The following is a 24,847-nucleotide window of genomic DNA, read 5'->3' on the forward strand; positions in this document are numbered from 1 at the left end:
ATTCTTCAGGTCATCTTGAATTGCTCAACACCACATCTTCCAGGAATAGAGCCCAACATCAACTGTATGGTAGAATGGCAGAAGGGAACCAGGAGTGGAGCTAAGACAGTTGGAAGAGACGAAGGGGAGAGTTCCCTTAATATCATCAGAATCCCTACTTAATTTCAACAGCCTTATAAGCCAGCATTTTGAGTAAATATCCAGTCTACTTGTCATATAGTAAAATAAAATGGACTTTCTTCAAAGAAAGCGCTTTTAATACAGTAACTGTTTTTGTTTTTTTAAAGCAATGGATTAAAAATTTAACACATTTACTAAATCTGGCATATTTATATATTGTATCTAAACAGATATTCAAGCTGCATTATAATATAATAATAAAAAAACCTATCTCAGTCTGTCTATTAAGTCTTTGTCTTTGTGCCATTGTAACAGTAGTGCTAATTATCAAGCAAAGACATGATAATTACGCAGAGCTTTTTTGCTAAAAGAAGGAATCTTTTTCAACACCCACGCGCTGCACAATTTCCTATGACCCTGTAACACTACTCTAGTATGGCCCAGAAATTTGTATTTTGGTCTAAATGCTGGGAATCATATTATTTCTCTCTCTGTGCCAATCTTTTTTTCTTGTGAGTAAACTGTTTTTGGAAGGTTAAGGGAGAGGGATAATGGTCCAAATGGGAAATATAAAACTAATGACCCTTCATGAAACATATTATGCTCCTCATTAAACTTACGCAGTTAGATGTATTCCATTAAATTAAAATAAATAGGATTTAAAATTTTACCTGGGAGTAGTAAACTACCTTCACTCTCAACTTTGTGTTAGATTCATTCTAAGGATGGATTCCTCAAATCCCTGATGTATCCCAGTTTCTTAGCCTCCAAAACAATTTACATCTTTTTTTTTTTTTAAGGAGGGGAGGGGCAGTGGGAGAGGGAGAGAGAATCAAGCAGGCTTCACACCCAGCATAAAGCCTGATGCAGGGCTTGATCTTACAACCATGAAATCATGACCTGAGTTGAGATCAAGAGTCGGATGCTTAACTGACTGAATCAGTCAGACACCCCCAACACAAATTATGTCTCAGGGCTGCAGAAGTTTTCAAACTTAGTGTATGAAAGAATTACTTGGGAAACTTATAAATGCAGTTTTCCATCCAGATGCCGTCTTCTCCGCCAAGTATTTCAAGAGTAGCGATTTCAATGAGCTGCACTTAGAAAAATACTCTACGTGGGGGTGATGTAAATTTTATTAGGCTTAGGGAGCCCTCTTACTTCTTCCTCATTTATCTCTATTATTACTAAAATGGAAAGCGAAATAGATGAAGAATGTGTGATCCAGGTAGCTGAGCAGGACCGATTTATAACATGTTCTGTTCATCTCAAGAATCAAGCCATCCCTAGGTTTGGTCCAGGACCCCCAGACTATCTTTTTGAGAGATTCAGAGCTTTACTGAATTAAACGCAAGATAATAGAGCTGCTGCTTTACTCTCTTTCAAAAGTATTGCTTTTTAAAGAATTGTGTTGCAAAGGACTTTCGAACTCAATGCCTTCATTTTTAAGATGAGGACACTTCAGCCCAGAGAAGTAGCTAACTTGTCACACAGTAAGAGTGTACAAGACAAGGTTTCAAATGCAAGCCCTCTGACTTGTAACCCAGTGCTCTTCTCATGGCCTTTAAAGAAGTCTGGCTCAGATACCCATCTGTCCAAGATTATGAAAGTCCTGAGAATGTGAAGTTCTCTGTTAAATCACACAGTATATTCCTGACTAAAGCTCTCAGAAAAATGAATTTTCTAGATTTTTAAGCTTCTTTAAGAAAGCGAAGTTTAAAAGCACATTTTTCAAATACTTTACTATGGTTCTACTGCATTTTACATCATGTTAAGGACTGGAGCAGTTTAGGTCTAATGACAAATTCTAGCTCAACTCTGATACCCTGAAGTATCTGTTGTAATGGTTTTGGTAATGAGATGGAGTCTTGAGTATTGAGTTGTTTTGTGTTTGGAACTTACGTTAAATGTGTGTGAGTGCACAGGCACACAAACTCACATACACAAACACACACACAGAAGCACCTATGAGATTTGACGTTGACCAGTTCTGTTCATATTCGTGTTTATGAATTTTCACAGTTACAGGTATACGTGGATAAAATTTTTTCCAAAAGTTTTCAGGTAAGTTTTATAAATGGCCTTAGATTTCAACATCAAGGCACACAATTAAAATCATGTCAATGAAAAACTAAAGTGACATTCAGTAATGCAAATCTGCAAGTATTTTATACATATACCACATTAAGTTTATTCACTTTCGTTTTCTGAAATTATTTGCTTGGCTTTGTTAGGCAAAAACAAAAAAGGCGATCAGTTCAATACTTTTATTGTTTTATATTATTTATTTTTTAAGTAGGCTCTATACCCTGTGTGGAGTGCAAAGTGGGGTTTGAGATCAAGACCTGAGAGTCGAATGCTTAACCGACTGAGCCACCCAGGTGCCCCAGCTCAATACTTTTAAAAAACTTCCAAATAAACGCAAAGACATGAGAATCAGTCTTAGGCAATTATAAGACTGGTCAAATTAGTGCTAAATTATTTTCATAATATGAAACAGTCTAAAAGTAATGACAAAAATAACCTATACTCTGGTAAACTGACCCTGAAAACATACTTTTTTATTTTTTATTTTTAACTTTTTTTAAAATTTTATTTATTTATTTGACAGAGAGAGATCACAGTAGACAGAGAGGCAGGCAGAGAGAGAGAGAGGGAAGCAGGCTCCCTGCTGAGCAGAGAGCCCGATGCGGGACTCGATCCCAGGACCCTGAGATCATGACCTGAGCCGAAGGCAGCAGCTTAACCCACTGAGCCACCCAGGTGCCCCTGAAAACATACTTTTGAAAAATTTATTAGTTTTCTTTTAACTCTGGGAAAGCAATCATAATCACCATCACTAATCATGAGGAGATAGACAAGTGAAGGAGACAGACAGATAGGGACAGTCCTCACTGAACGTCTTTTTTGATTCAGTATTCACTGTTTATGAAGGGTATTATAAGGGTATTATAATATTTAAATAGGATATGTGCAGGAAGTGTTTAAAACTGTATGGCAATGCTACTTATGCTAATGAATCAAAAACATTTTTGTGTTTTAATGTGATGCTTATTTATTTCTGGCACAATAAAGCGTTTTAAATCTAACTTTCATAAAACACCAAGCTAACATTTAGAAATTCATTTTCATCAGATTTCTGATTCTGCGTATATTAACAATGCTACACTAAATGATATAATTGGGGGGAAAACATTTCTAGCAGAATAATTGTCTTTACCCTTTCAGTAAGAATGCATTAGGAAGAATGAATTAGAAGAGACAAAGTGAGAAATTGAAGTATAAGGCTGGGTGAGTTCATTTTTAAATATTTTTTTTCCTTGACGATGCTGTGACACTAGTCTATACCTCAAAGAAATCACCAAAAGTCAGTAAAGCCCTGTGTTGGCCACAATTCCCAAGTCTTATTCCTGATACGGCCGTGTGGAGGATGAGGTCAATACGTTGACAGTGGTGCCTGTTTTCTAGCAAGGACCAGGTATCTACATTGTCCTTATCACCATATCGCTCTAACTTGCATTTTGCAGGAATAGAAAGGGTGGGGTAATGTTGGAGTGATAACCGGGGGACATCCGTGGGGAACAGGAACACCTTAGGAAAAGGAACCAGTATGTGTGCGTGCACGTGTGTGCGTGGAAGGGGGAGGTCCAACCATGACACCACTCAGCTGGGGGTGGGGATGGGGGGTGGGGTTCGCCAACCACACATGCGCTCTCACCTCCACGATGTCTGAGTTTGTCCGGCTCTCATGCGGCTCATTGTACTCCGTGTACTTGAGCAACACCTTGTCCATGTCGGTGCTCGCGTACTGGAACAGCTTGTTGGTGCTGTTGAAGATGATCAGCGCGATCTCACAGTCACAGAGCACGCTTAGCTCGTAAGCCTTCTTCATCAACCCAAATTTCCTCTTTGTAAATGTCACCTGGAAAAAAAAAACAGGCAGTTTTGGTGTTTTTTTTTTTTTAAAGGAAAAGAAAACTTTTTTTTTCTTTTTAACAGTACTACTTTTTTTCCTTTGTGAAACAAAGTGTGTCATTGTCAGAGCCCTTGGGCACTAACACATTTGGAAAGAAAGCAAATAAATCTAAAACTAATTTCTTCTTAGAATTTGAAAAGTGTGATTTCCAGCTTGTTGCTGAATGTGAAACTGTAAATGCCAGATTTAATGTAGGGCATTTTAATGAAGGTGACCAGAGAACTATTCATGTTTTCTGGAGCAATTTAAGATTTGAGAAAATTAATTTCAGCATGGTTAACATCTTTCCCAATTATAAGTTTGGAGCTCATTTTTTGACCATGTGAAGACTGGACATGCATACCATTTTCGATGCGTGTTCAGAAATTCTTGGTGTGTGTGTCCAAAACTTTTAAGAATTTGTTTTGTTTAACTGAAAACATTCGAAGGGATAAGACTGCTTTCAGACAGTGCTGTATTATGTTTTCTAGAAATGCAGCAGAAAGTTGGGAAGTACTTTTGTCAAAATACCGTTAGGGTTCTGTTTTCAATCTTTTGTGTATCTTTCCTCCCTTCTCAGGCCTGAAAATGTATTATTATCTTTTCCTTTTTTTTCTTTTAATCTAATCTATTACCAAGTCCCATAATTCCTTCCCTTGAAATGTTTCTCAGGTTCACACTTTCTTGTCTACTTCCCAGGCGGCTCTATCATTCCCGTCCTTATCAGTTTCCTGTCCTAGATGATCTCCCTGTCTGAAATCATTCCTTCCTCAATTCATCTCCAATCTTTAAAATTCACTCTTCACAATGCCTTTCTCCTGATGAGCTGTCTACAGCAGCTCTGACTTTGAATACTTCCTATCTGGCAAGGATACCAAATGCAAATAAAAATTTCACTATTCCCAATTTCATTCCTTTCTTGATTACACTCTAGTTTGTCCACCAAAAACCATGGACATTGTTAACTGTAAGCTTTTAAATGGCCCAGCATTTTCCAGCAGGTGTTCTCTGGAATATCATTTCTATAAAATACTCTTCAGGACAAAAAGTTCAGTAGCTTAATACATTTGGGAAATGAGGCACATTGATATATTAAAGGCTGGAAAAATTTTTAAATTTTGTTTAACCTGCCAAACCATTTCCTGAAAGAATGTTTGTTTCTTTGCTTATTTATTTATTTAGAGGAGCATTTACTATCAGTTTTCAAAGCTAGGTTTTTTGAGTCATATACTCTGGGAAATGCTGACTAACTTAATTTAGTTGATTTTTATTTTTTGTTATGTATTTATTTATTTTTAAAGATTTTATTTATTTATTTGACAGACAGAGATCACAAGTAGGCAGAGAGGCAGGCAGAGAGAGAGAGGAGGAAGCAGGCTCCCTGCTGAGCAGAGAGCCCGATGCGGGGCTCAATCCCAGGACCCTGGGATCATGACCTGAACTGAAGGCAGAGGCTTTAACCCACTGAGCCACCCAGGCGCCCCTCCTTTGTTGATTTTTAAATGGACAACTTAAATTTTTTTTTTCTTACCTTCATATCTAACCCATCTTGCAGAGGCCAGCCCTATTTTATCTAATACGTATTTGTGTGTAATCCCCAAATCTAGATTCCCACTCCTCAATTTTTTTTTTTGTCTTGGGACACCCAAAGGATGTCCTCCAGTCCTACATCTATCTGAATGTCCTAGTAATCTCTTAAACCTCCACAGCTTTAACTCATCATCATCCTTGAAGCTGCTCCCCCTCCTGGCTTGGCCATCTCACAATAAACTCAGTTACCCAAACTAGAGACCTCAGAGTGAACTTTGAATCCTACCCCATCCCACAAACCTAAATATAAATGTATTGACAGGAACTGTGGGTGAACAGACAGAAAAACCTGATCTTTTGGTCTCCTCAATCCTCCACACTTTGTTAATACTGTTTTATCTATCATCCTTTATTTTTCCCTAATAGCACTTCTCACATTTCATAATTTGTATATTTTTGTGTGTGATCATTTGATGTCTGTCTCTTCCTCTACAGTGCATGTTTCACAAGATCTTATGCCATTTTTATTTTGCTCACAGTGTATGCCCAGTGCTTGGACCAGCAGACACATATGGGCACAAGTTAATGATCTGTAGTATAAAAATGAAATAGGGAGAACTATTAAGTGAAGTTTCTAGAAATATCAAATTGATCTATATTATCTAAAATTATGGGGCGCCTGGGTGGCTCAGTGGGTTAAAGCTTCTGCCTTCAGCTCAGGTCATTCCAGGGTCCTGGGATCGAGCCCCACATCGGGCTCTCTGCTCAGCGGGGAGCCTGCTTCCCCCACACCCCCCTGCCTCGCCGCCTGCCTCTCTGCCTACTTGTGATCTCTGTCGAATAAATAAATAAAATCTTTAAAAAAATAAATAAAATTATGTGAAAGCTTTTCCCATGACATTTTAAAAAATCAAATCTTCAGTAGACTTTTAAAAAGATAAATCTATGCTCAATAATGATTATATTGCTTTATCACATTTGCATTAAAGGCAGGATGGTAAAAAGGGAAGAACATGGGGCCTGGTTAAGAGGATCCCAGATTTGAATGCTGAACCTGTTATGTGCTAGTCGTGAGAAATTCATTTAAGTTCTTTAGTTGGATTTTTCTGAGTTTGATTTTTCATCTAAAATAGAGAGGACGCCTATTCTTAGTGTTGCTGTGAAGACTGCACAAAATAACATCAGTGTACAGTAGTGAGCATACTGCTTAACACTGAAGCTCAATAAACCTAGTTCCCATCCCTCACTTGGCTGATGTACAGAAAAAGGACTTATAAAATATGTCTATGTTGGTGGCTATGAAGAGTCTACTGATTAAGGCTATTTGAGGATCTCATTATTCCTAATACAAAGAGAAAGCAGAAATCTGAAATCCCCTCTGATCATTCTTTGGAAAATACAGTATTTATCAGCCCACATCAGCTAGTCAATCTCCACTCAGATACATTATTTACATTTCAACTTTGGACAATTTTTCTTTGTAATAATTGCCAATGTCCCACTTTTTGTTTTATGATTATTGAGTGTCTTTCTAAGGTACTTCTACTAAATATACCTAGTGTTTTATTTTCATATCTGATTATCACACTACTTTAGAAGCTTTTTTATTCTAGTTTATTCAGATGAGTTATGATTGGTATTAATAATGAATTAAGACCACCTCTTTAGAATAGATAATCATAATAATTACATAGATTTATATAAAATGTCTTTTAATATTTATTTTAGAAGCAATTTAGTTACCCAGATGTATTTGCACATTGGTATTTTATTTAGTGAAACAGTGTAGAGTAGATTCAATACAGAAGGCACTGGCCCAAAATACTTTCATATATCTAAAACCACTTTTAATCAGACTTTCATGACCACAAACTGTAGGTGGAATGTCTCAATACAGTATGGTTTCTGTTGTACTCAACCTCAGAATTTAGTACGTTACAACACTCACCATCAAAGTACATTTCAGCACAGAAATATCATTAAAGCTACTATTTGTGTTTACTTTTAGTTACTCCTCAACTTTTGTGTAACCAAATAGGCTTCTGGATAATGCATACTTATTTAATAATACCTGTCAAAAAAGTCAGCACATATAGCTTCTTCTCATTAAAACTGCAAACTGAAATGGTGCTGACTGTATTAAAGCATTTAAGAAAATATCTTCAAAATCTACTCTTAATTGCTCTAAATTTAATTCTGTATTATGTTCATATTCCTCATAGCATACTCAAAATGTATTTTAGAATACTTTTTTCTCATTGTGCATGGCTAGATAAAACTGTTTTTAAGCATTAAGCTTTCTAAAGAGACCTGGGATATTACTCTTCGTTTAAAATATGCCACTCAATGACAAAGATTGCAGCTCAGAGCTTTTATACTTAAATATAATAATGTATTGTACTGATTACATTTTTTATAACTTGACAATAATTTGTAATGGGAACAAGTCCATTTCTATTAAAATAACATTATTTTTAACCTTAGGTGAGACGGAAAACTCTTTTCATAGTAGTAGGCAAAGAGATGCTCTTTTCCAGTGCTTACATCAATCATGGTGCACTGACAAGAGAATAAAGCCAGTATTGTTTAGTGGACACTGTAATTCAACATTAGTTTTCAGAATTAAAGAGACTTAATATGTAATATATGCACAGAAAGCAAACACTGACAGTTTTAATTTTCTTTCCTTTACTTCTTGAATCAGACCCAAATATAATGATGATGTTGCAGTAAGAGGATTCAGTATTGAGTTTTAGAGTAACTTCAAGTTTTAACTCCTAGCGTAAGGGCAGGCATCACACATTTATACATCTTACATTAGGTATCTTACATTTATAATTACTTTAGAACTTACTAGGTATGAATCAGGAATTGAAATCAGAATTTGAAATTGAGAAAAGGCACCTTATTAAATATACCTCCATACAACTGAGTTATAAAAAATTTGGTAAATCTGTTCATAGAAACAAATATAACTTGAGCGGTTTTTATTGAGCATTTTCTATATGCCGAATGAGAAGCACTATTTATTGACCATTCTCCCTGTCAAACATTTGTGCTAGGTGCTGGGGCTTCTATTACATATATATCTCCCTTGTTCATGTCTCCTCCTCATGGCTGGAGAACAAAATAGTCATTTAATTCATTAAGGCTAAAAGCAAGTTGCTTTATTTGAAGCAAAGTTTATTACTTAGTTAATAGTGTTATATTTTCAGTCATGTGTAATGATCTGAAATTGTACTTTTATCTAGAGTTAGAGGTGAATTCAGTTTTTGTTTTCTGACCAACCTTTTCTCTAGACTGAACAAGAAAAATAACAGTAGATGTTAACTGAATCAAGATGAATATGAAATGAAACCTACCATATTGGTTACTTCTTATCTTGTACTCAGTGAAAGCTGATTGTGGTATTACGTCCCACCCCCTTTCCATCTGGTTGCTGGCAGGCTCCCAATCAAGCAGCAAGGCTTAAATTAGTTTAAATGCCAATTTCTTCTACGAAGCTTTCATTGTTATATTTGGAAAAAAACTCATTCCTCCCTCACTGTCATCCTCTAAAACTTTTTACAAACCTTTACTATAAGACTTTTTCTAATATAGAGTTGGTTGTTTATGAGTCTGCCTCTCCTATTGGCTTTCAAGTTCCCCAAAGACCCCATCTGTGGCTTCACCCAGACTGACCAGTGGACACTCAATGAACATTTGCTGAAACAGTGAATTATGGAATGGAAATAGTCTATTTTAAAGTCTGAATATTTGGTTTGTGGCCAAATTTGATGAAAAAGATGAGGTTCTAAAAAATGGTGGCATGAAGTCAAAGAACTTCCCCCCTTTTTTGTAGAAATTAAGATAACCTTGATTTTATAACTTTTGAACTAAAATAACTTTTGTAAAGATTAAGCTCATTTAGATTTTTTTTTAACAATTATTCAGCAGTATCTTCTGTAGGGATTTTGTTGTTTTGTTTGCTTACTTTTAAATTAGCTGTTTCAAGGTCTGAGTACTTAAGGCTTTAGAGGGAGAAACCAATTTTCAATTATGCTGACTTTTTAAAAAAAGATTTTATTTATGTTATTTGTCAGAGAAAGAAAGAGCACAAGCAGGCAGAGTGGCCGGCAGAGGCAGAGAGAGAAGCAGGCTCTCCGCTGAGCAAGGAGCCTGATGTGGGACTCAATCCCAGGACCCTAGGATCATGACCTGAGCCGAAAGCAGTGGCTTAACCAACTGAGCCACACAGGCGTCCCTATGTTGACTTTTTAGAAAACTTGAGTTACATAGGATTTCAACAAAAATTTGCTACCAAGAGAAAAAATAGTCTTGGGGCGCCTGGGTAGCTCAGTGGGTTAAACCTCTGACTTTGGCTCAGATCATGATCTCAGGGTCCTGGGATTGAGTCCCACATCAGGCTCTCTGCTCAGCAGGGAGCCTGTTTCCTGCACTCTCTCTGCCTACTGATCTCTCTGTGTGTCAAATAAATAAAATCTTTAAAAAAAATAGTCTTAATGGAACAATATAATTTTCTGCTAAATGTACTTTTTTAAACCTTTTTGATCATTTCATCTCTCAAAAATAAGAGACTTTGGATATATGTATTTGTTTTAATTAAAAGTTTACATGTTAGTAACATGAATCTTGAGAGAGAGTGACTATACCATTTTGGAATCTGTAATAAAGTAGCTAAAGAATGGAGAGAAATATATATGTACATATGCTCTAGATTTCAAGAAAAAAGACATTTCAAAAAGTTCCAAGAAAAGTGGGCTTTATTTCTTGCCTAGATGACTCATCATGAAGGATGATAAAGTGTGAAGATAAAAATTTAATTTTATAGTCACAAGATACAGAGATAAAGGGGCAGGATCTAAGAGTTCAAAATGACTGCATTCTTTGAGCAAGAATTTATTGAACCTTCCAGTTCAGATTGTCAAAGAACATGTATTCGGCAAAGTATTTGATAAAATCCTCATCTCAATATTACAGAATTGAGACTAGCTAATAGTAATTTAGAGGATTTAAATATGAATTGATTGATCAGTGTTAAGTTTAAGGGGAAAGTCTCTAGTAAAGGGCTATAGAGTTCAGTAACTCTTCTGTCTCGGACATTTCTATCACTGGTTTAAATGAAGATGCTTATCAGACCAGTGTATTAACATAAATTTGGTAGAGTCTCTATCTGTAACTCTTGCTACGGACTAGAAAGCTGGTCACAAATAGCATGATGATACAGGTAATTTTCGAGTCTCCGTTTATATTTTAAAAATACAATTCTACAGGTTCGGGTTGGAAGAAAATTAATGTGGTGGCTGATTTGGGGACAAAGATCTAAAGTTATAGTGGAAATTAATAATTCTAATGATTTTTTGTTAGTACTAATTAATCTTAGGCACAGTATTTAGTTCTGAGCATTGCATTTTAAGATGATACTGACAAAATCAGTGTCTATTGGATAGCAAACAGGTTGATGTAGGATCTAAGAACATTTTGCATTAGAAATCACTGAGGGAGGGACACCTGGTGGCTCAGTGGGTTAAAGTCTCTGCCTTGCTCAAGTCATGATATCGGGGTCCTGGGATGGAGCCCCACATAGGGCTTTCTGCTCAGCGGGGAGCCTGCTTCCTCTTCTCTCTCTCTGCCTGCCTCTCTGCCTACTTGTGATCTTTGTCTGTCAAATAAATAAATAAAATCTTTAAAAAAAAAAAAAGAAATTACTGAGGCAATCTGGAATGTTTAATCCAGAGAAATATGGTTAAAAGTGATATGCTGAACACTTTCCAAGATCTGAAGACTTGTGGTACGCGAAGAGGCAAATGAGTTACTCCGTTTTATTCTACAGACCAGAACTAGAAAGCACTGCTGAAAATCTTTTATTTTTTTTTAAGATTTATTTATTTATTTGAGAGAGCGAGTGTGCACGCAAGTATGTGTATGTGTGTGCTGGGGCGGGGGGGTGTGGGGGGAGCAGAGGAAGAGAATCTTAACAGCAGATTCATGGCTGAGCCTGGAGCCTGCCACAGGGGGCTGGATCCCACAACTCAGAAGCAGAAACCAAGAGCCCGATGCTCAACCAACTGAGCCATCCAGGCGCCCCTGCCGAAAATCTTTTGAAGAGGCTGAAAACAGGGGAAAATCTAGTGAGGAGAATTGCCAAAGAGTGGATCTAGGCTCATAAAGTAGGAAGCAGTTCATTCCTGAACATGTTCAAGTACGGCTGTTTATCGAGGAAGGTGTAGGTGTTCCTGAATTAACAGGAAGCTGGACTAGAGTAACCTTTAACATATTTATTTCAGATTTTAGATGTTCAGATTCAATGCCTAGGTAGCACAGGCTTCTAGATCAAGGGGAAGATCTGAGTGAATGGTAATATGGCTCAAAACAAGAATCTATTTTTGCAGTTTCCTTCTATAGGATGCCTTAAGTTTGGGTTACTCAATCTCAGAAGTATGGCATCATAATCACCTCTGATTTCTATATTCCAAGAAATAAAACACTGTCACTTTTTGTAGCTAAATAAGCTACAAAGACTGTAAAGAATTTGAGTTATAATATTAAATTCTGGGCAGTGCTGAAAATGCATAGAAAAGTAATGGTAGAGATAATTCATCTCATTAAAATGTTTTTAAAGAAGCAGTGTGGCATAGAAACAAAAACATGGGAATTAAAAATCAAGTCTAGGATCTGCCACTTACAAGCTGTGTGCTCTTGGGTAAATTGTCTAACTTCTCTGAATCCCGGTTTCCTCCCCTGTAAAATGAAGGTTATACAAAGCATCTTACAGAGTCTTGGGAGTTAATCTAAGGCTGTAATAAAAGTGTAAGTGACTTGTTGACTGAAACACTATTTTTTTCTCTGATGCACTGGGCTCAGTTATTTCTTGTCACATACTGTAAAAGATTGCTGTCCTAGAACCTGACAACCTGTGTTAACCATTATTATTTCTAGACTAGAGTTTCTCTCTCAGCTAGACCTTGAACTTCCCTTGACAGCCTAGAACATCTCTTTTCCAATCTTGTACTCTGAGGTCCCAGGACAATACTTGGCTAAATATTTGATGAATGAATGCATGGATAGATGGGTGGAGGAATTACACATTTTTTGCAATCCAAAATGAATGACTAAAAATAACTTTCTATGCATGATCTAACTATGTTAATAGAAAATTTGCTGCTGAGACAGCAAAATTTCATATTGTTATTTTCCTTTTTTGTCATAGTAATTTACTGGGAAAACATGCATTTGGTAAAACTGAATAGTAGAGAAATTAGACTGGGTTAAAATTTGTGTGTGGATTTGTTTCTTATAATTGCTTTTAGATAAGTGTTGACTTTATCTGGTGACTTTTTTCTAATAAGTTCAAAGACCTTATAATAAGTTATCTCACTACATTTGACAGTGTCTCTTTTAAGTTAGGATATGGTACAGTTCATCATCCCATTTCTTAGATGACACTGTACACAAAGACATGAATTGCCATATCCAAGGTCACAAAGCTAGTTCCTGGATGAATTAGAAATAGAACCCTCTTCACACAAAATTCATTCTCCATTCCATTAGTCAGTGTTCCTTCTTTTAGATAACTAGGCATTTCAGGGGCTGACATTCAGCACAGCATGGATCCCATCAACCGTTGGCTGAGCAGCGTACATACATTAAGAATTGTCAGCAGTTCTGATGAGTACAAGCAAAGTAGTGCATAACTTATTAATTAAGGTAACGATAGCTCTCTAGGTTAAAGTAAAAAATATTAACAATACAAAAATTGAGAAGAAGTTGGCTTCTACATTCTGACAATAAGTCAAAGCTCTTTTTGTGTGGACACTGTAGCCAATTCTGCCCTCAAGACCTCCAGCCATTCCCACTAAAGCCAGCGGGAACCACATGTATACACTAGTGGGCATGCAGTAGTTCTATATTTACGAATGTTTATTTAAATTTCACAAAATGAGAAACATTTTGGTTGGTAAAAAATACAGGTCTGTTTACAGGCGGAATAAAAAAAGGTAGGACTCTGACTTACACACAGGTAATGTAAATATCAAGTTCTAAAAACAGAGGACAAGTCCTGTACCATTTCCTACGGGGCAGGGAGATTAGTTTGACTACTGTGTAACAGAAAGGACATTTAGTAATGAGCCTCCACGCCACATGTGTGTCTGCTCCGTTCACCCCCAATCTCGGCTCTGTTCATAAAGTTACCTTAGGAGAACTTTCCTGCCATAGTAACTGTGGGAGTACTTGCACCTTACAGGAAAGTTCCAAATAAATGAAAGAAAAGACCTTTGGAAAGAGCAGCTTCTCACATCTACAAGAATAACCGAGTCCTAACTTAAAAAACAACTTGCAACGCATTACTGAGGGAAGCAACCATTTTTTAATCTATGGGTCCCTAACACTTCTTTCCATCACTCAGAATACAGTCAACAGAATCCTAATTGAACTGCTCAATGAATGGAGAACTTTTTACTCATTTCTTTAACTCATAAAGTAATTATTAGTTTCTTTGTTTTACAATGTATTTGGGACAAATGTATCCAAGGAATTCTACTTTCAAAGTTTTGAGGTTTTCTCTCTCTCTCTCTCTCTCTTTTTGTCCAACTAGAGTCATGATAAATATAACCCTCATCCTATGAAAATATTTTAGATCCATTCCTCCTTACCCCCAGCATAGATAATCTCTCAGTTTCCTCCTGGTTAAGGAAACAGAGTGACTAATGAAGGACAAGACGGACAGTTCATAGATACAATGCAGTCTCTAATCCACAGCCATGCAGTCTTCCTATGTGTTTAATGGGTTAGGGATGGAGTCAAGAGTCTGCAGCGACAATCTCTAATTGAAAAAAAGGGAAATGCCCTCTTAAATGCTCTTTTTCTTCCCCTGGCTTGTTCCTGACAGTAAGTAATGGTACAACTGTTCTAAACTATTCCTCTTCAATTTTATTTTGTTTAATTCAGTCTGTCATTAGAAAGGCTTGCGAGCTTTAGGCTTGATGATTACTCTCGGTGGGAGGAAGCAATGCCACTGCAGACTTGTGTTCTAGACAAGCGCTCCTTTATACAATGACGGGGCCTGCCATCGTAAATGAAAGGCTCTTTAAAGAGCAGTGAGGGACTCTTTTAAGCAGACTGCTACCATGTGCTTGTAACCCTCCAGCATAACTTGCGAGGATGAGACAGCAGTGTGTTCTGCTGCAAAGAGGACTATTGTCCTCGTTAGCCTCAAGCAAATTGAGCCGTGTTTCACTGCAATGTAGCAGGATTTCCAAAGGGGTTTCAAGCAGTAGTTCCTAAAACTCTGAACAGAATAAAAAGATTAAAATAGTGAATGTAGTGTGTGGAATTCAGAACTCTACCAACCCCTCACCTAAGTCAACCCCTTACCCCCCAAATAAAACTCTTAAATTTTGTGCACTGTACACTTCTTGGGCAAAAATATTGAACAATGAGTTAGATTAAAGTTAAGTAATTGAATGCATATGAATAAACCTGAGTGTTTACTCACAAACTCACAGGGTTTGCATTTTAAAACTTATAGTAGCTGATTTCTGATATATCTGTCCGTAGGAGGAAAAGGAAGAAAGATGGTCTACAATTATTAAACTTACCAGGATTTAAAAGATTTCATTGTGGCCCATTTTTAAGCCTAAGAGTATTCTGGATTTTAAAAAGAGGGGGCTATAATGCAGTATGTTTTTAATTTTTTATATGAGCCATTCAGGTCTCCTTGGTTCGTTAAAAGGCTGATTTATGTTCTAAATTCGATCTGTGGATGTAGTCACAAAATAAATACCTCTGTTTCTTTAGACCTCATATACCTAAAATGTATCATTTGAATCTGAGAAGAATCAAATAAACCAGACTAATATTGTGGGGGCAAAAACATGTTTACTAGTTTAACAAAGCCAAAATGTACCTAAGGTAAAGGTCAAAGACTACTTCATTCCCTGCTGAGCAAATGCTCAGGAAGCACATTTGTCTACGTTTCCTGTCATAACAGGAAGAGTGTAACTTCTTCCTTTCCACGATGGCTTCAGTTTTACCTCCTAACTCCAATATTTTCTCCCTCAGGGCCTTCCAAATCAATCCTCACAAGACAGAAGGCAGGAGGCTGTCTCCGTTGTAGTTTCCAAACAGTTGCGTTTGTTGAAATGTTATTTAAATGTTAGTGATTTCTTAAGCTAAACTGTTCCAACTTAAAATTAAAAGTCAAAATTCCAAACATTTACAGTGGTTCTCTTATTCTTATTAGTGGTTCAACTTATATCAAAAGAAATGCAAGTATACCTATTCCATATTATGGAATTTCATTTACTTCAAATTAATTATGTTATTTTTCTTTTTCAACCAAAGCTATCATTCTGGAGTGAGGAGGGGGCATTGCCATACCTTCTTCAATTAGAGTCTGTGAGGATGTAAACTTTAAAAATACTATTATGATAATAATTTTTAAAGGAGCTCATTTTGAACGAATAAATTACAATGTTAGAGGAGGTCTAGATGGCAAAGGACACAGTTTTTGAAAAAAATTAGCAACATGTTCTTTAATCTACAGTTTGGAAAAACCTCTTGGTTTATGTGGTCTATTTATAATGTTAATATTTTTAGGGTTGGTTTCTCAGTAATACAATGTCACAGCGTTTGTGCATTTGCAAAGCAAAAGGTGACTTGTCACAGACAGAATGGGGTGTGCGAGCATTTGCAGAGGTGGAAGGTCCATTCAATCCCAACTTTCTACTTAAAACCATTGAGATACAATAAATACAAGCATCAGGATATTTCTAAACCATGGTTTTAAATGGAAATGGTATGAGATACTCAAATCAGAACTGAAACAACAAAACATCTTGAAGCCCTCAAGTACATGGAGGAAACTATTACCTTTTGCCTTGTGCAACTTTTGGCCTCTCTTAGATTCCTTATGAAAGGAAAGTCAATGAACGAGTTTGAGAGCATCTAAGACAGTACTTCTCTGGTAGTAAAGGAATAGATCTATTCAATACAAATATAAACTATCCCACATGTACAGGATGCATAGTAAGTGTGTGGTGTGCTATCTCTAAGATTCAACCATATAGAGGGGAGACCATTTGTGAATTGTTTTTAAATTGCTAGGAATAGAATAGAAACAAATGACCTGATGTCTCAGCTGTTAAATGTACATCTGAGCACTCTAGCTACTGCTTTCTTTGATTTGGAAACTCTCAAAAGTGTATTTTTTTTCCTTTTGGTTTCCTTTCTCAGTCTCTTCAATCACTAGTAATTCCAGCTCTCTGAACAAAACTTTTTCCTTTGATTTTTTTTTTTAAAGATTTTATTTATTTATTTGACAGACATATCACAAGTAGGCAGAGAGAGAGGGGGAAGCAGGCTCCCTGCTGAGAAGAGAGCCCAATGCAGGGCTCCATCCCAGGACTCTGGGATCATGTCCTGAGCGGAAGGCAGAGGCTTTAACCCACTGAGTCACCCAGGCACCCCTTCCCTTTGGTGATTTTAATATAAATGAAAGAATGATCTAACTTGGGACGCCTGGGTGGCTCAGTTGGTTAAGCAGCTGCCTTCGGCTCAGGTCATGATCCCGGCGTCCTGGGATGGAGTCCCACATCGGGCTCCTTGCTCTGCAGGGAGCCTGCTTCTCCCTCTGCCTCTGCCTGCCATTCTGTCTGCCTGTGCTCTCTCTCTCTCTCTGATAAATAAATAAAATCTTTAAAAAAAAAAAAAAAGATCTAACTTATGTGCATGGGGAACCTTTAAGTAGGCATCCACAGGACACATCAATAGACCCTATAATTCAATTCTGAAATGTACTACTATGTGCTAATATGTTACTATGATAAATCCTGATTTTATACATTAAAACCAAGTTTAGGGGAGGCAGTTAGCTGTTAAGAAATGACACTGAGGGGGGAAAAAGGCATAATAATCATCATTATGAAGTATTTGTGGATTTTATTTTAGATTTAAATCAACACTTTGGTGATTTTTTTGAACTTTTTATTCACCTAATTTAAAACAAGGTTCCAGACATTCATTGAGAAACATGGATAACTCTCTGATAGTATCTTAAGTATAATTTCCTCTCTAATAATATATACTTACTTGGTATGCATACAAACAACTAATGATTCTGGAAATTCTGTTTGTGCAAATGATAAAAGAAAATGTATATGTCTAGATTACTCTGTTCTTTGACTCATGGTTCAGGATTCATCACAAAGTTACTTCTTGAAGCAATTTATTTGTCTTTCTAAATTATCTTGTTCCTTACATTTAAAGAGTAGGTTAGTAGGTTGTTACTCTCAAGTTTAGAACTATAATTAGCCTTTTATTTACTGGTATTCTGGATATTACCTTGAAGGAACACTACAGTAAAAATTCCCCTGAAATTTCAGCTTAAATTCTAAGAACTGCCTAAAATAGTGGAAAACAGGAGAAAGTAAGGAGTAACATTCGTTTCTTTTTAAAACAGAGTCATTTGAGGAAATAAGTAAATCTCTTTTATTCAGTTTACTTTAAAAAATAGCAGATTTAGTTTAAAAACATCCATTTGTAGAAACTGTTCATATGTTGTACCTACACTGAACATATTTCTCCAGGATTTTTTTTCTGAGCCCATTTAAGGCAATTTATAAGTTGTACAGAGAAACTGACATAGGGACATAAAAGAAGAGAAAAAGTGAGAAAATTTAACAGCTACGATCTCTGAATTCTTTTTAGTCATAAGGGGATTCTCTTGTTCTATTAACAGGAGAATGCTGCTAATTGTCTTTAATTTGTGCTCCAGTTATTGCACTGATAATTACATGAAATTTTGTTTGCTGGCAAAAACCATTAGTGTGCCAGAACTGATAGAAGAGAGCTTAAGACATTTAAAAATCTTTTTCCCTTAACTTATTATATTAGACCTTGAGTTATTTGGCAAATATTTTTTCCCTTATAATGATTCAAACATTTAAATGCCTTTTTATAACAAGTCACACAAATGCATTTGCATTCACCTTTCTTATCCTTTCAAAGTGGAGAAGCTGAAAATTTAAAATAGAACCATACATGTATAAACATGTTTAGGTTAAGCAAGCCTAATTTTTATATTCCTTTATTCTTGATACAACCGACATCACAGATTTCTAAGTCTATTCTGTTTGTAAAAAGAGCCATACAAAGACAAAAGTCATTAAAAAAATCTGGCTTTTTCAGGGGCGTATTTACCGGGACCATATGAAGGAGGGTAATATTATTGCCTGATTGCTGAAGGTACTTCAGGGGGGTAGAAACAAAGAACGCAGATAGAGACATTGAAATTGTAGTTAGAATAAGCTGGAAGCTGAAGTGATAAAAACGGTGGTAAGTAGTTCAAAATAACTTCGTCAGTAGAATACATTTGAAAAGTCCCACAAGCATAGAGCTTCGAAAGCTACTGCTTTCCATCCTTGTCACAAGCCCTGCTCTACAAATGTTTGTGATTCTCCTTCTGGTCCAGGAGCCATCCTCTGCTATCAGCTGCTCCAGCTCCGAAAGGATTCTCTCACTCCCTGTGAGCTTCCAAAGCCTCCTTTGTGTTCCTGCTCTGCTCTGTTCCACTTTTCCTTCCAGCTCCCTGATAGCTTTTAAAGGTAAAACCCTCTTGAAATGAAGGTTCAGATATGACTCTAGTGTGTGACACAGCGCGGGAGCTGTTTTGATGGAAGTCACATTAACTTTTAACAGCTAATGGTTTAAAGAGCCTGAGTCTTAATAGGAACAGCTAATAGATACATTTATTGGGCATTTATTGTATGTTAGATGCTTTACATTTATCCCCTAATTTGATTATCCCAGTGACCTGAGGAGCTGGGTACAATTTTTTAACCCTCACTCTACTGATGAGAGAACTGATAAGGCTCAAAGGGGTTAAGGCACTCGCTGGAGGTTAATACAGCTAGTAGGTGGCAGAACTGGGAGCAGAGCTAGGTTTGTGTGTGTCTAAAAACCATCCTCCACCATTATGTTATACTGGATGCAATATGACGTAATTGGGAAAAGCAAAGACACAAAACCATGCTCTTAGCCATTATATTACACAGGATGCAGCATGACATAATTGAGAAAAGCATGTTTTGTTTTTCTTTTTTAATCTGAAAGATGTGGGCTCCAAATCTTGGCTACCACCTCCTATTACTATCTGACTTCAAAGCTTTGCCTGATCTGAGCCCTGCCTAGCATCTAATCTTTTCTCTCATCTCTCTAAAGTCATACACATCAGACTCAAGTTCCACGAGCTTTCCCTTGGCTCCTTAGCAAGCTCTTTCCGTTCTTAAGGAGCTCTGCAAATATTGTTCCATCTGGAATGTTGTCACCTGCCTAACTCTGACTCATGTCTTCATTCCCATCTTTCAGCATTTCCTCAGAGAGACCTTTCATCTAATCCCCAATCTAAATAAAGCAGCTCTTGTCATAATTTGATAGCACTTTGATAATTTCACTCGTAGCACGTTATTTACAACATTTGTATTATATATTTGCACATTTCATTTCTGTGTCATTCCACTAAGCCGGGGATCCACAAAATCTGGCCCAGTACAGCTTGTTCCATTTTTGTCAGTAAAGTTTTATTCAGATTGGGTCACAAGGTCAAAAATATTGCTTTCTGGCCCTTTATAGGAGAAGTTTGTTGACTTCTGTGGCAGATGACAAACTGTATAAGATTTGTCTGGTTTACCCTGAATACTTAATGTCAGGCACGCTGCAATCTAATACTATTTGTTGATTTAATAAATAAATGAGATATTCAACTATAAATGGGGTTAATAAGAATGAAATGAAAGAATATATATGTAATTCTTGGTGCATGTTGTTTTTATTAAGCTGACTGAAAATTTCTTTAAGATTAATTAAAAATTTATGATTTTATTTATTTTTATATACTGGCTTAAGAGATCCATCCAGTTTAAGTGAGAAATTGAGAAATAAGTAGTTTTCATAAACTCAGAAACTCTGGACAAATTTTGAAAAAAAAGAGCTGTTAAGTTTTTTCCTTCTCTTAAACTATTATATGTATACACCTGGAGTTTCTGAATTTTAGTTGTTCTCCCTACTTCCATTATGAAAGGCAGAGGAAGGATAAAATTCAATTTAAATAGTTAGCTGCTCTGTTTTATAGCAATGTTAATTCTTAATGATATTCAACTTACACATCAGCTTTATAATATTTCATTTCACACTTTTATGTCTCTCTTTCTTATTCTGTAAAAACACATTCTGTTTTCTGTATAGCTAAATAAACACCTGCAAAAGCAGAGCAGGTTTTTACTACTTCTTAAGAAAAGATGACAGTGAACCATTGTGTGAGGTTCTATTAGGGAGTCTGCAGTGGGGGAAGCTTCAAAAAGAGCAAAACAGTTACCATTTTTCTTTTCAACATGTGAACACATAGTTTAAAGGAAGCCCAGGGCCAGGGGTGCCTCCACACTTGGGATGATTTGTTACTGCAGATTTGGTAGTGTTGATTATAGAAGTGACCTACATCTTTCAGGCTCTCATGACTGCTCTTGTAGTAGGTGAGTGGTACACATAACAAACATGTATAAGTAAGATGGATGTTGGAGACTGTCAATAGCCACCTAAAATCATCACGAAATACACACTAAAACATGGCAGTTTTCAATTTTACCAATTTGATTTAAGAGTATGAGTGAAGGGCCTGCTGAACCTACAATATGGAGAAGACTACATAGATCCTATATTTCTATAGAATAAAATCAAGAAATTCTTCATCAGGATTAAAAAATCATAACTGAACTGGATTTAAACAATTTTTCTTCTAAAACTATTAAGACTTCTGACATGGATGAGAGTAACAGCAACTGTAGACACAGCCACATTTAAATTAAGAAAAGACGTTCAATTGTTAGTTCAAAAGTATGTGCTAAAATTCTTGCATCTTGTGTGAATTTTATGTTCCTTTATAAAGCATAATGAAAACTCCATGAATTCAACCTACAAAAATTTTCTTCTCTCTTTGTAAGCAAAAGGAAGATACAATGAATTTCATGAAACTAAAAATTACCTGGCATTATTAATGAAATGTAGGTACTAATTCATATAATTTCTGACTATACTCCAAATGGATTTTAGTCCAAATAACAGTCTAAAGAGTCAATGGTACATGGTGTTCAATATTTCAATCTTAATTTCAAGTTGTAAGCCAGCTAAAAAATACAGTGGTTTTATATTGACAGAATTGCTATTTTTGGCTTGAGCCATAGCAATAAACATGTAGGAAAACAATGAAGAAATCCATCATAAACCTTTATTTATCCTTTAGCTCAGTTTTCAGCCAAAAATAGTTCAAGTCATATATACCTTAAATACAATAATTTAAATTTACAAAAATTTAAATCTAAAAAGTTTCTTTATCTCTTAATGACATACTGCTTTGATGGCATAATGAACAATTTCTATTCATTATAATTTACACAGGTAACAACTAAGTGTCCATCAATGGATGAACACATAAAGAAGTGGTTACACGCGTGCGCGCACACACACACACACACACACACACAGGAACATTATTCAGCCATAAAAAAGAGGAAATCCTACCAGTTGCAACAACATGTATGAATCTTGGAGGCATTATGCTAAGTGAGGTAAGTCAGACAAAGAAAGAAAAGACTGTATGATCTCATTTATATGTAGAATCTAGAAAACAAACTCACCAAAAGAGATCAGATTTGCAATTATCAGAGGAGGAGTGTGGGAGGAAGGAGAAACAGATAAAGGTGGTCAAAAGGTACAAACTTCCAGTTACAAGATGAGTTAAGTACTAAGGATGTAATGTACAACACGGTGACTATAGTTAATACCACTGTATGATATAAAGGAATGTTGCTAAAAGAGTAAATCCTAGGAGTCCTTATCACAAGGAGAATTTTTTTTCCTTTTTCTTCTTTATTTTATTTTTATTGTATCTATATGAGATGAAGGATGTTAGCTGAACTTATTATGGTAATCATTTCACAAAAATATATATGAATCAAACCAACACAGTGTATGTGTTAAAATTATACAGTGATGTATGTCAGTTACTTCTCAATAAAACTGGAAAAAATATTAAAAAAACTTAAACCATGAATTAGTTCTAGTCTCACTTGCAGTTCCAATAAGACAGAAAGGGACAACTGGAGAGCTAGACTGTCTTTATTTGGGGGATTGTCTGGTGAGGGCATATTGGAAATTATCCTCTTAGCTTTCCCCAGAGTAAATGGGCAACAGGTAAAACATTCTTCTCTCCATGGTCAAGGAATGCCTGTTTTCCAGGTTCCATTATCCATTTGTAATGGCTGGAATCTGGCTTTACCATAATTTCTCCCATTATTTGTAATTTAACATCAGAATGCATACCAACCACCCAACTCTCCTTATATCACCTAACTAAATGCACTCTCCCCAAGAGTGAAGAAAAATAGCCAAATCACAGATATTTATGATATACATGTCTTTGCTGAATAGAGAGCATTTGGATATATAAATTCTTTAGGATAGATTAATGGGATCATACAGCATTATCAATGGAGTTGTAGAAAAAAACTGTAACATCATTTGCCTCTGTTTATCAAATTCATGGTTTAAAGATAATGGCATGAATTAACTAATAGTTTTTTGCCTATATGTGTATTATTATATATTTATATAAATATACTTATATATATTATATATATATGTTTTAAGTTACTAATATTTTGTGAGAGTGTTTATTGTTGTCAGTGCAATACTAAATATTGTGGATACATTTCAAAGTCTCTTTTACTGTGAATACAATGAAAGCCATTTTTATAAGCCTATATTCTAAACCTTTAAATGGATGACCACAAAAGGCCTCATTCCTATGCATTTAAGAATATCTTTGATGATGCATGCAGTGTAGCAATGTTATGCTTATTAACTCTTAATCATTAAGGTATTCGTATTACAGAAATACAATTCCCATTCAAAATTTATGTTGAAATAAAAAGTGAACAATCATTAATATGTAAACTATTTGTCTAACAGACAAGGTGATTTTTCCCCCTTTACACATGATAGAATATTAGCATTTAAACTGGCCACATTTAATTCACTGAAACTTCTCTTAATGGATGTTTCTAAGTTCAAATGTTTTCAGTACCTGGAGAAAATGTAATAAATAGTCTATGTAAATGATGGTACAGGAAAAAGTTTACCCCACTCACCTGTCTGTTACGTTCATCCATAATCCTCGTAATCTGAATCTTTTTTCTCCCCATAGTCCCCGTTTTTCTTCTCTCTCTCGTCCCTGAAATTATGTATTTTTTCCTTCCTTTTCTTTCTCTTTCCTGTTTCCTCCAAACAAATCTCCTTCTTCAGCACTTGCACTGCTCAGTTCCCAAATTCCTGCATTCGTTCCTGCTGGAAGAAAGAGAAGAATTAAATACCACTTTAACAGAAAGGCGTTTTCATAAGAGCGATCATAGTCTAATTTAAAAAGAGAACTATATGAAAGTAAGCCAATCAAATGAATGAAAATAAGTACTAAAAGCACATGGTCTATCCCATGTAGGAGGATATCAAAAAGGAACGGTTTGTTTTTATAATTAAAATAATCTCATAAGTAATTTAACAAGTCATTTAAATGACAAAAACTATACTTCAAAGCCTAACACTTGAAATGTATCTTTTGCAGTGAGTTCCTTAATATTTTTTAATGAAATTAGGTGACTATTTTCACCCTTCCATTATGAAAAATTACCTAAATCAGAGAGTTAATGAACCTTTATGTACCTGTGTATGCTAAGTAGGGCAGCTAATTCATTTCTGAAGGGAAAACAATCTCGTGTTTTGACAGCAGAGGTGATAACGTCCCCTCGTTATGCAAATAGGATGGACTATTATGAAAGTGCTATTTGATATATGTAAATGTCAACTAATTTAAATCTAAATCCTTTAATCTTATTTTTAAAAAGTCACTGCTATGAGAACACTGTAAAAATAATATGGGATATTTAATCTTACATAATAAGCAGCTATCAGCAGTGAGATCTCCTTTTCCTCTTGAAAGCCCTTAAGCTATATCTTGAATATAAGCATCAAAAAAGATAATCATTCACAGAAAAGAAATGGTGCAAAAAATTAGAGTATTACTCCATTTATAATGATACTTTTTTTTATAGCTACACTTTTTATAATAAGTCATCAGTTCTCTAAATTTAAATATTTTAAAAAGACATATCATATATCTTTGGGGAGTAACATACA

The 24,847-nt window shown here is 35.8% G+C and overlaps 1 protein-coding gene across 42 annotated transcripts in view; it reads right to left on the bottom strand.

Moving 5' to 3' along the window:
- The window catches only part of MEF2C (myocyte enhancer factor 2C), a 154,688-nt gene that overhangs the window by 74,016 nt on the left and 55,825 nt on the right, over nt 1-24,847 (bottom strand). For 22 of the 42 annotated variants that reach the window (XM_082750463.1, XM_082750482.1, XM_082750466.1 and 19 more), the window contains 2 exons: nt 23,806-23,998; nt 3,839-4,042 (listed from right to left, as the gene is read on the bottom strand). In XM_082750463.1, the coding sequence (XP_082606589.1) occupies nt 3,839-4,042; nt 23,806-23,859 (258 nt within the window). In that variant the 5' untranslated portion in view covers nt 23,860-23,998. Of the gene's footprint in view, nt 1-3,838; nt 4,043-23,805; nt 24,002-24,373; nt 24,421-24,847 lie in introns of those variants that run through there. The other 20 variants (XM_082750483.1, XM_082750467.1, XM_082750474.1 and 17 more) reach the window with 3 other exon arrangements.

The sequence above is a fragment of the Mustela nivalis genome (genome assembly GCF_964662115.1).
Source record: "Mustela nivalis genome assembly, contig: HAP1_SCAFFOLD_1155, whole genome shotgun sequence".
Taxonomy (NCBI): Eukaryota; Metazoa; Chordata; class Mammalia; order Carnivora; family Mustelidae; genus Mustela; species Mustela nivalis.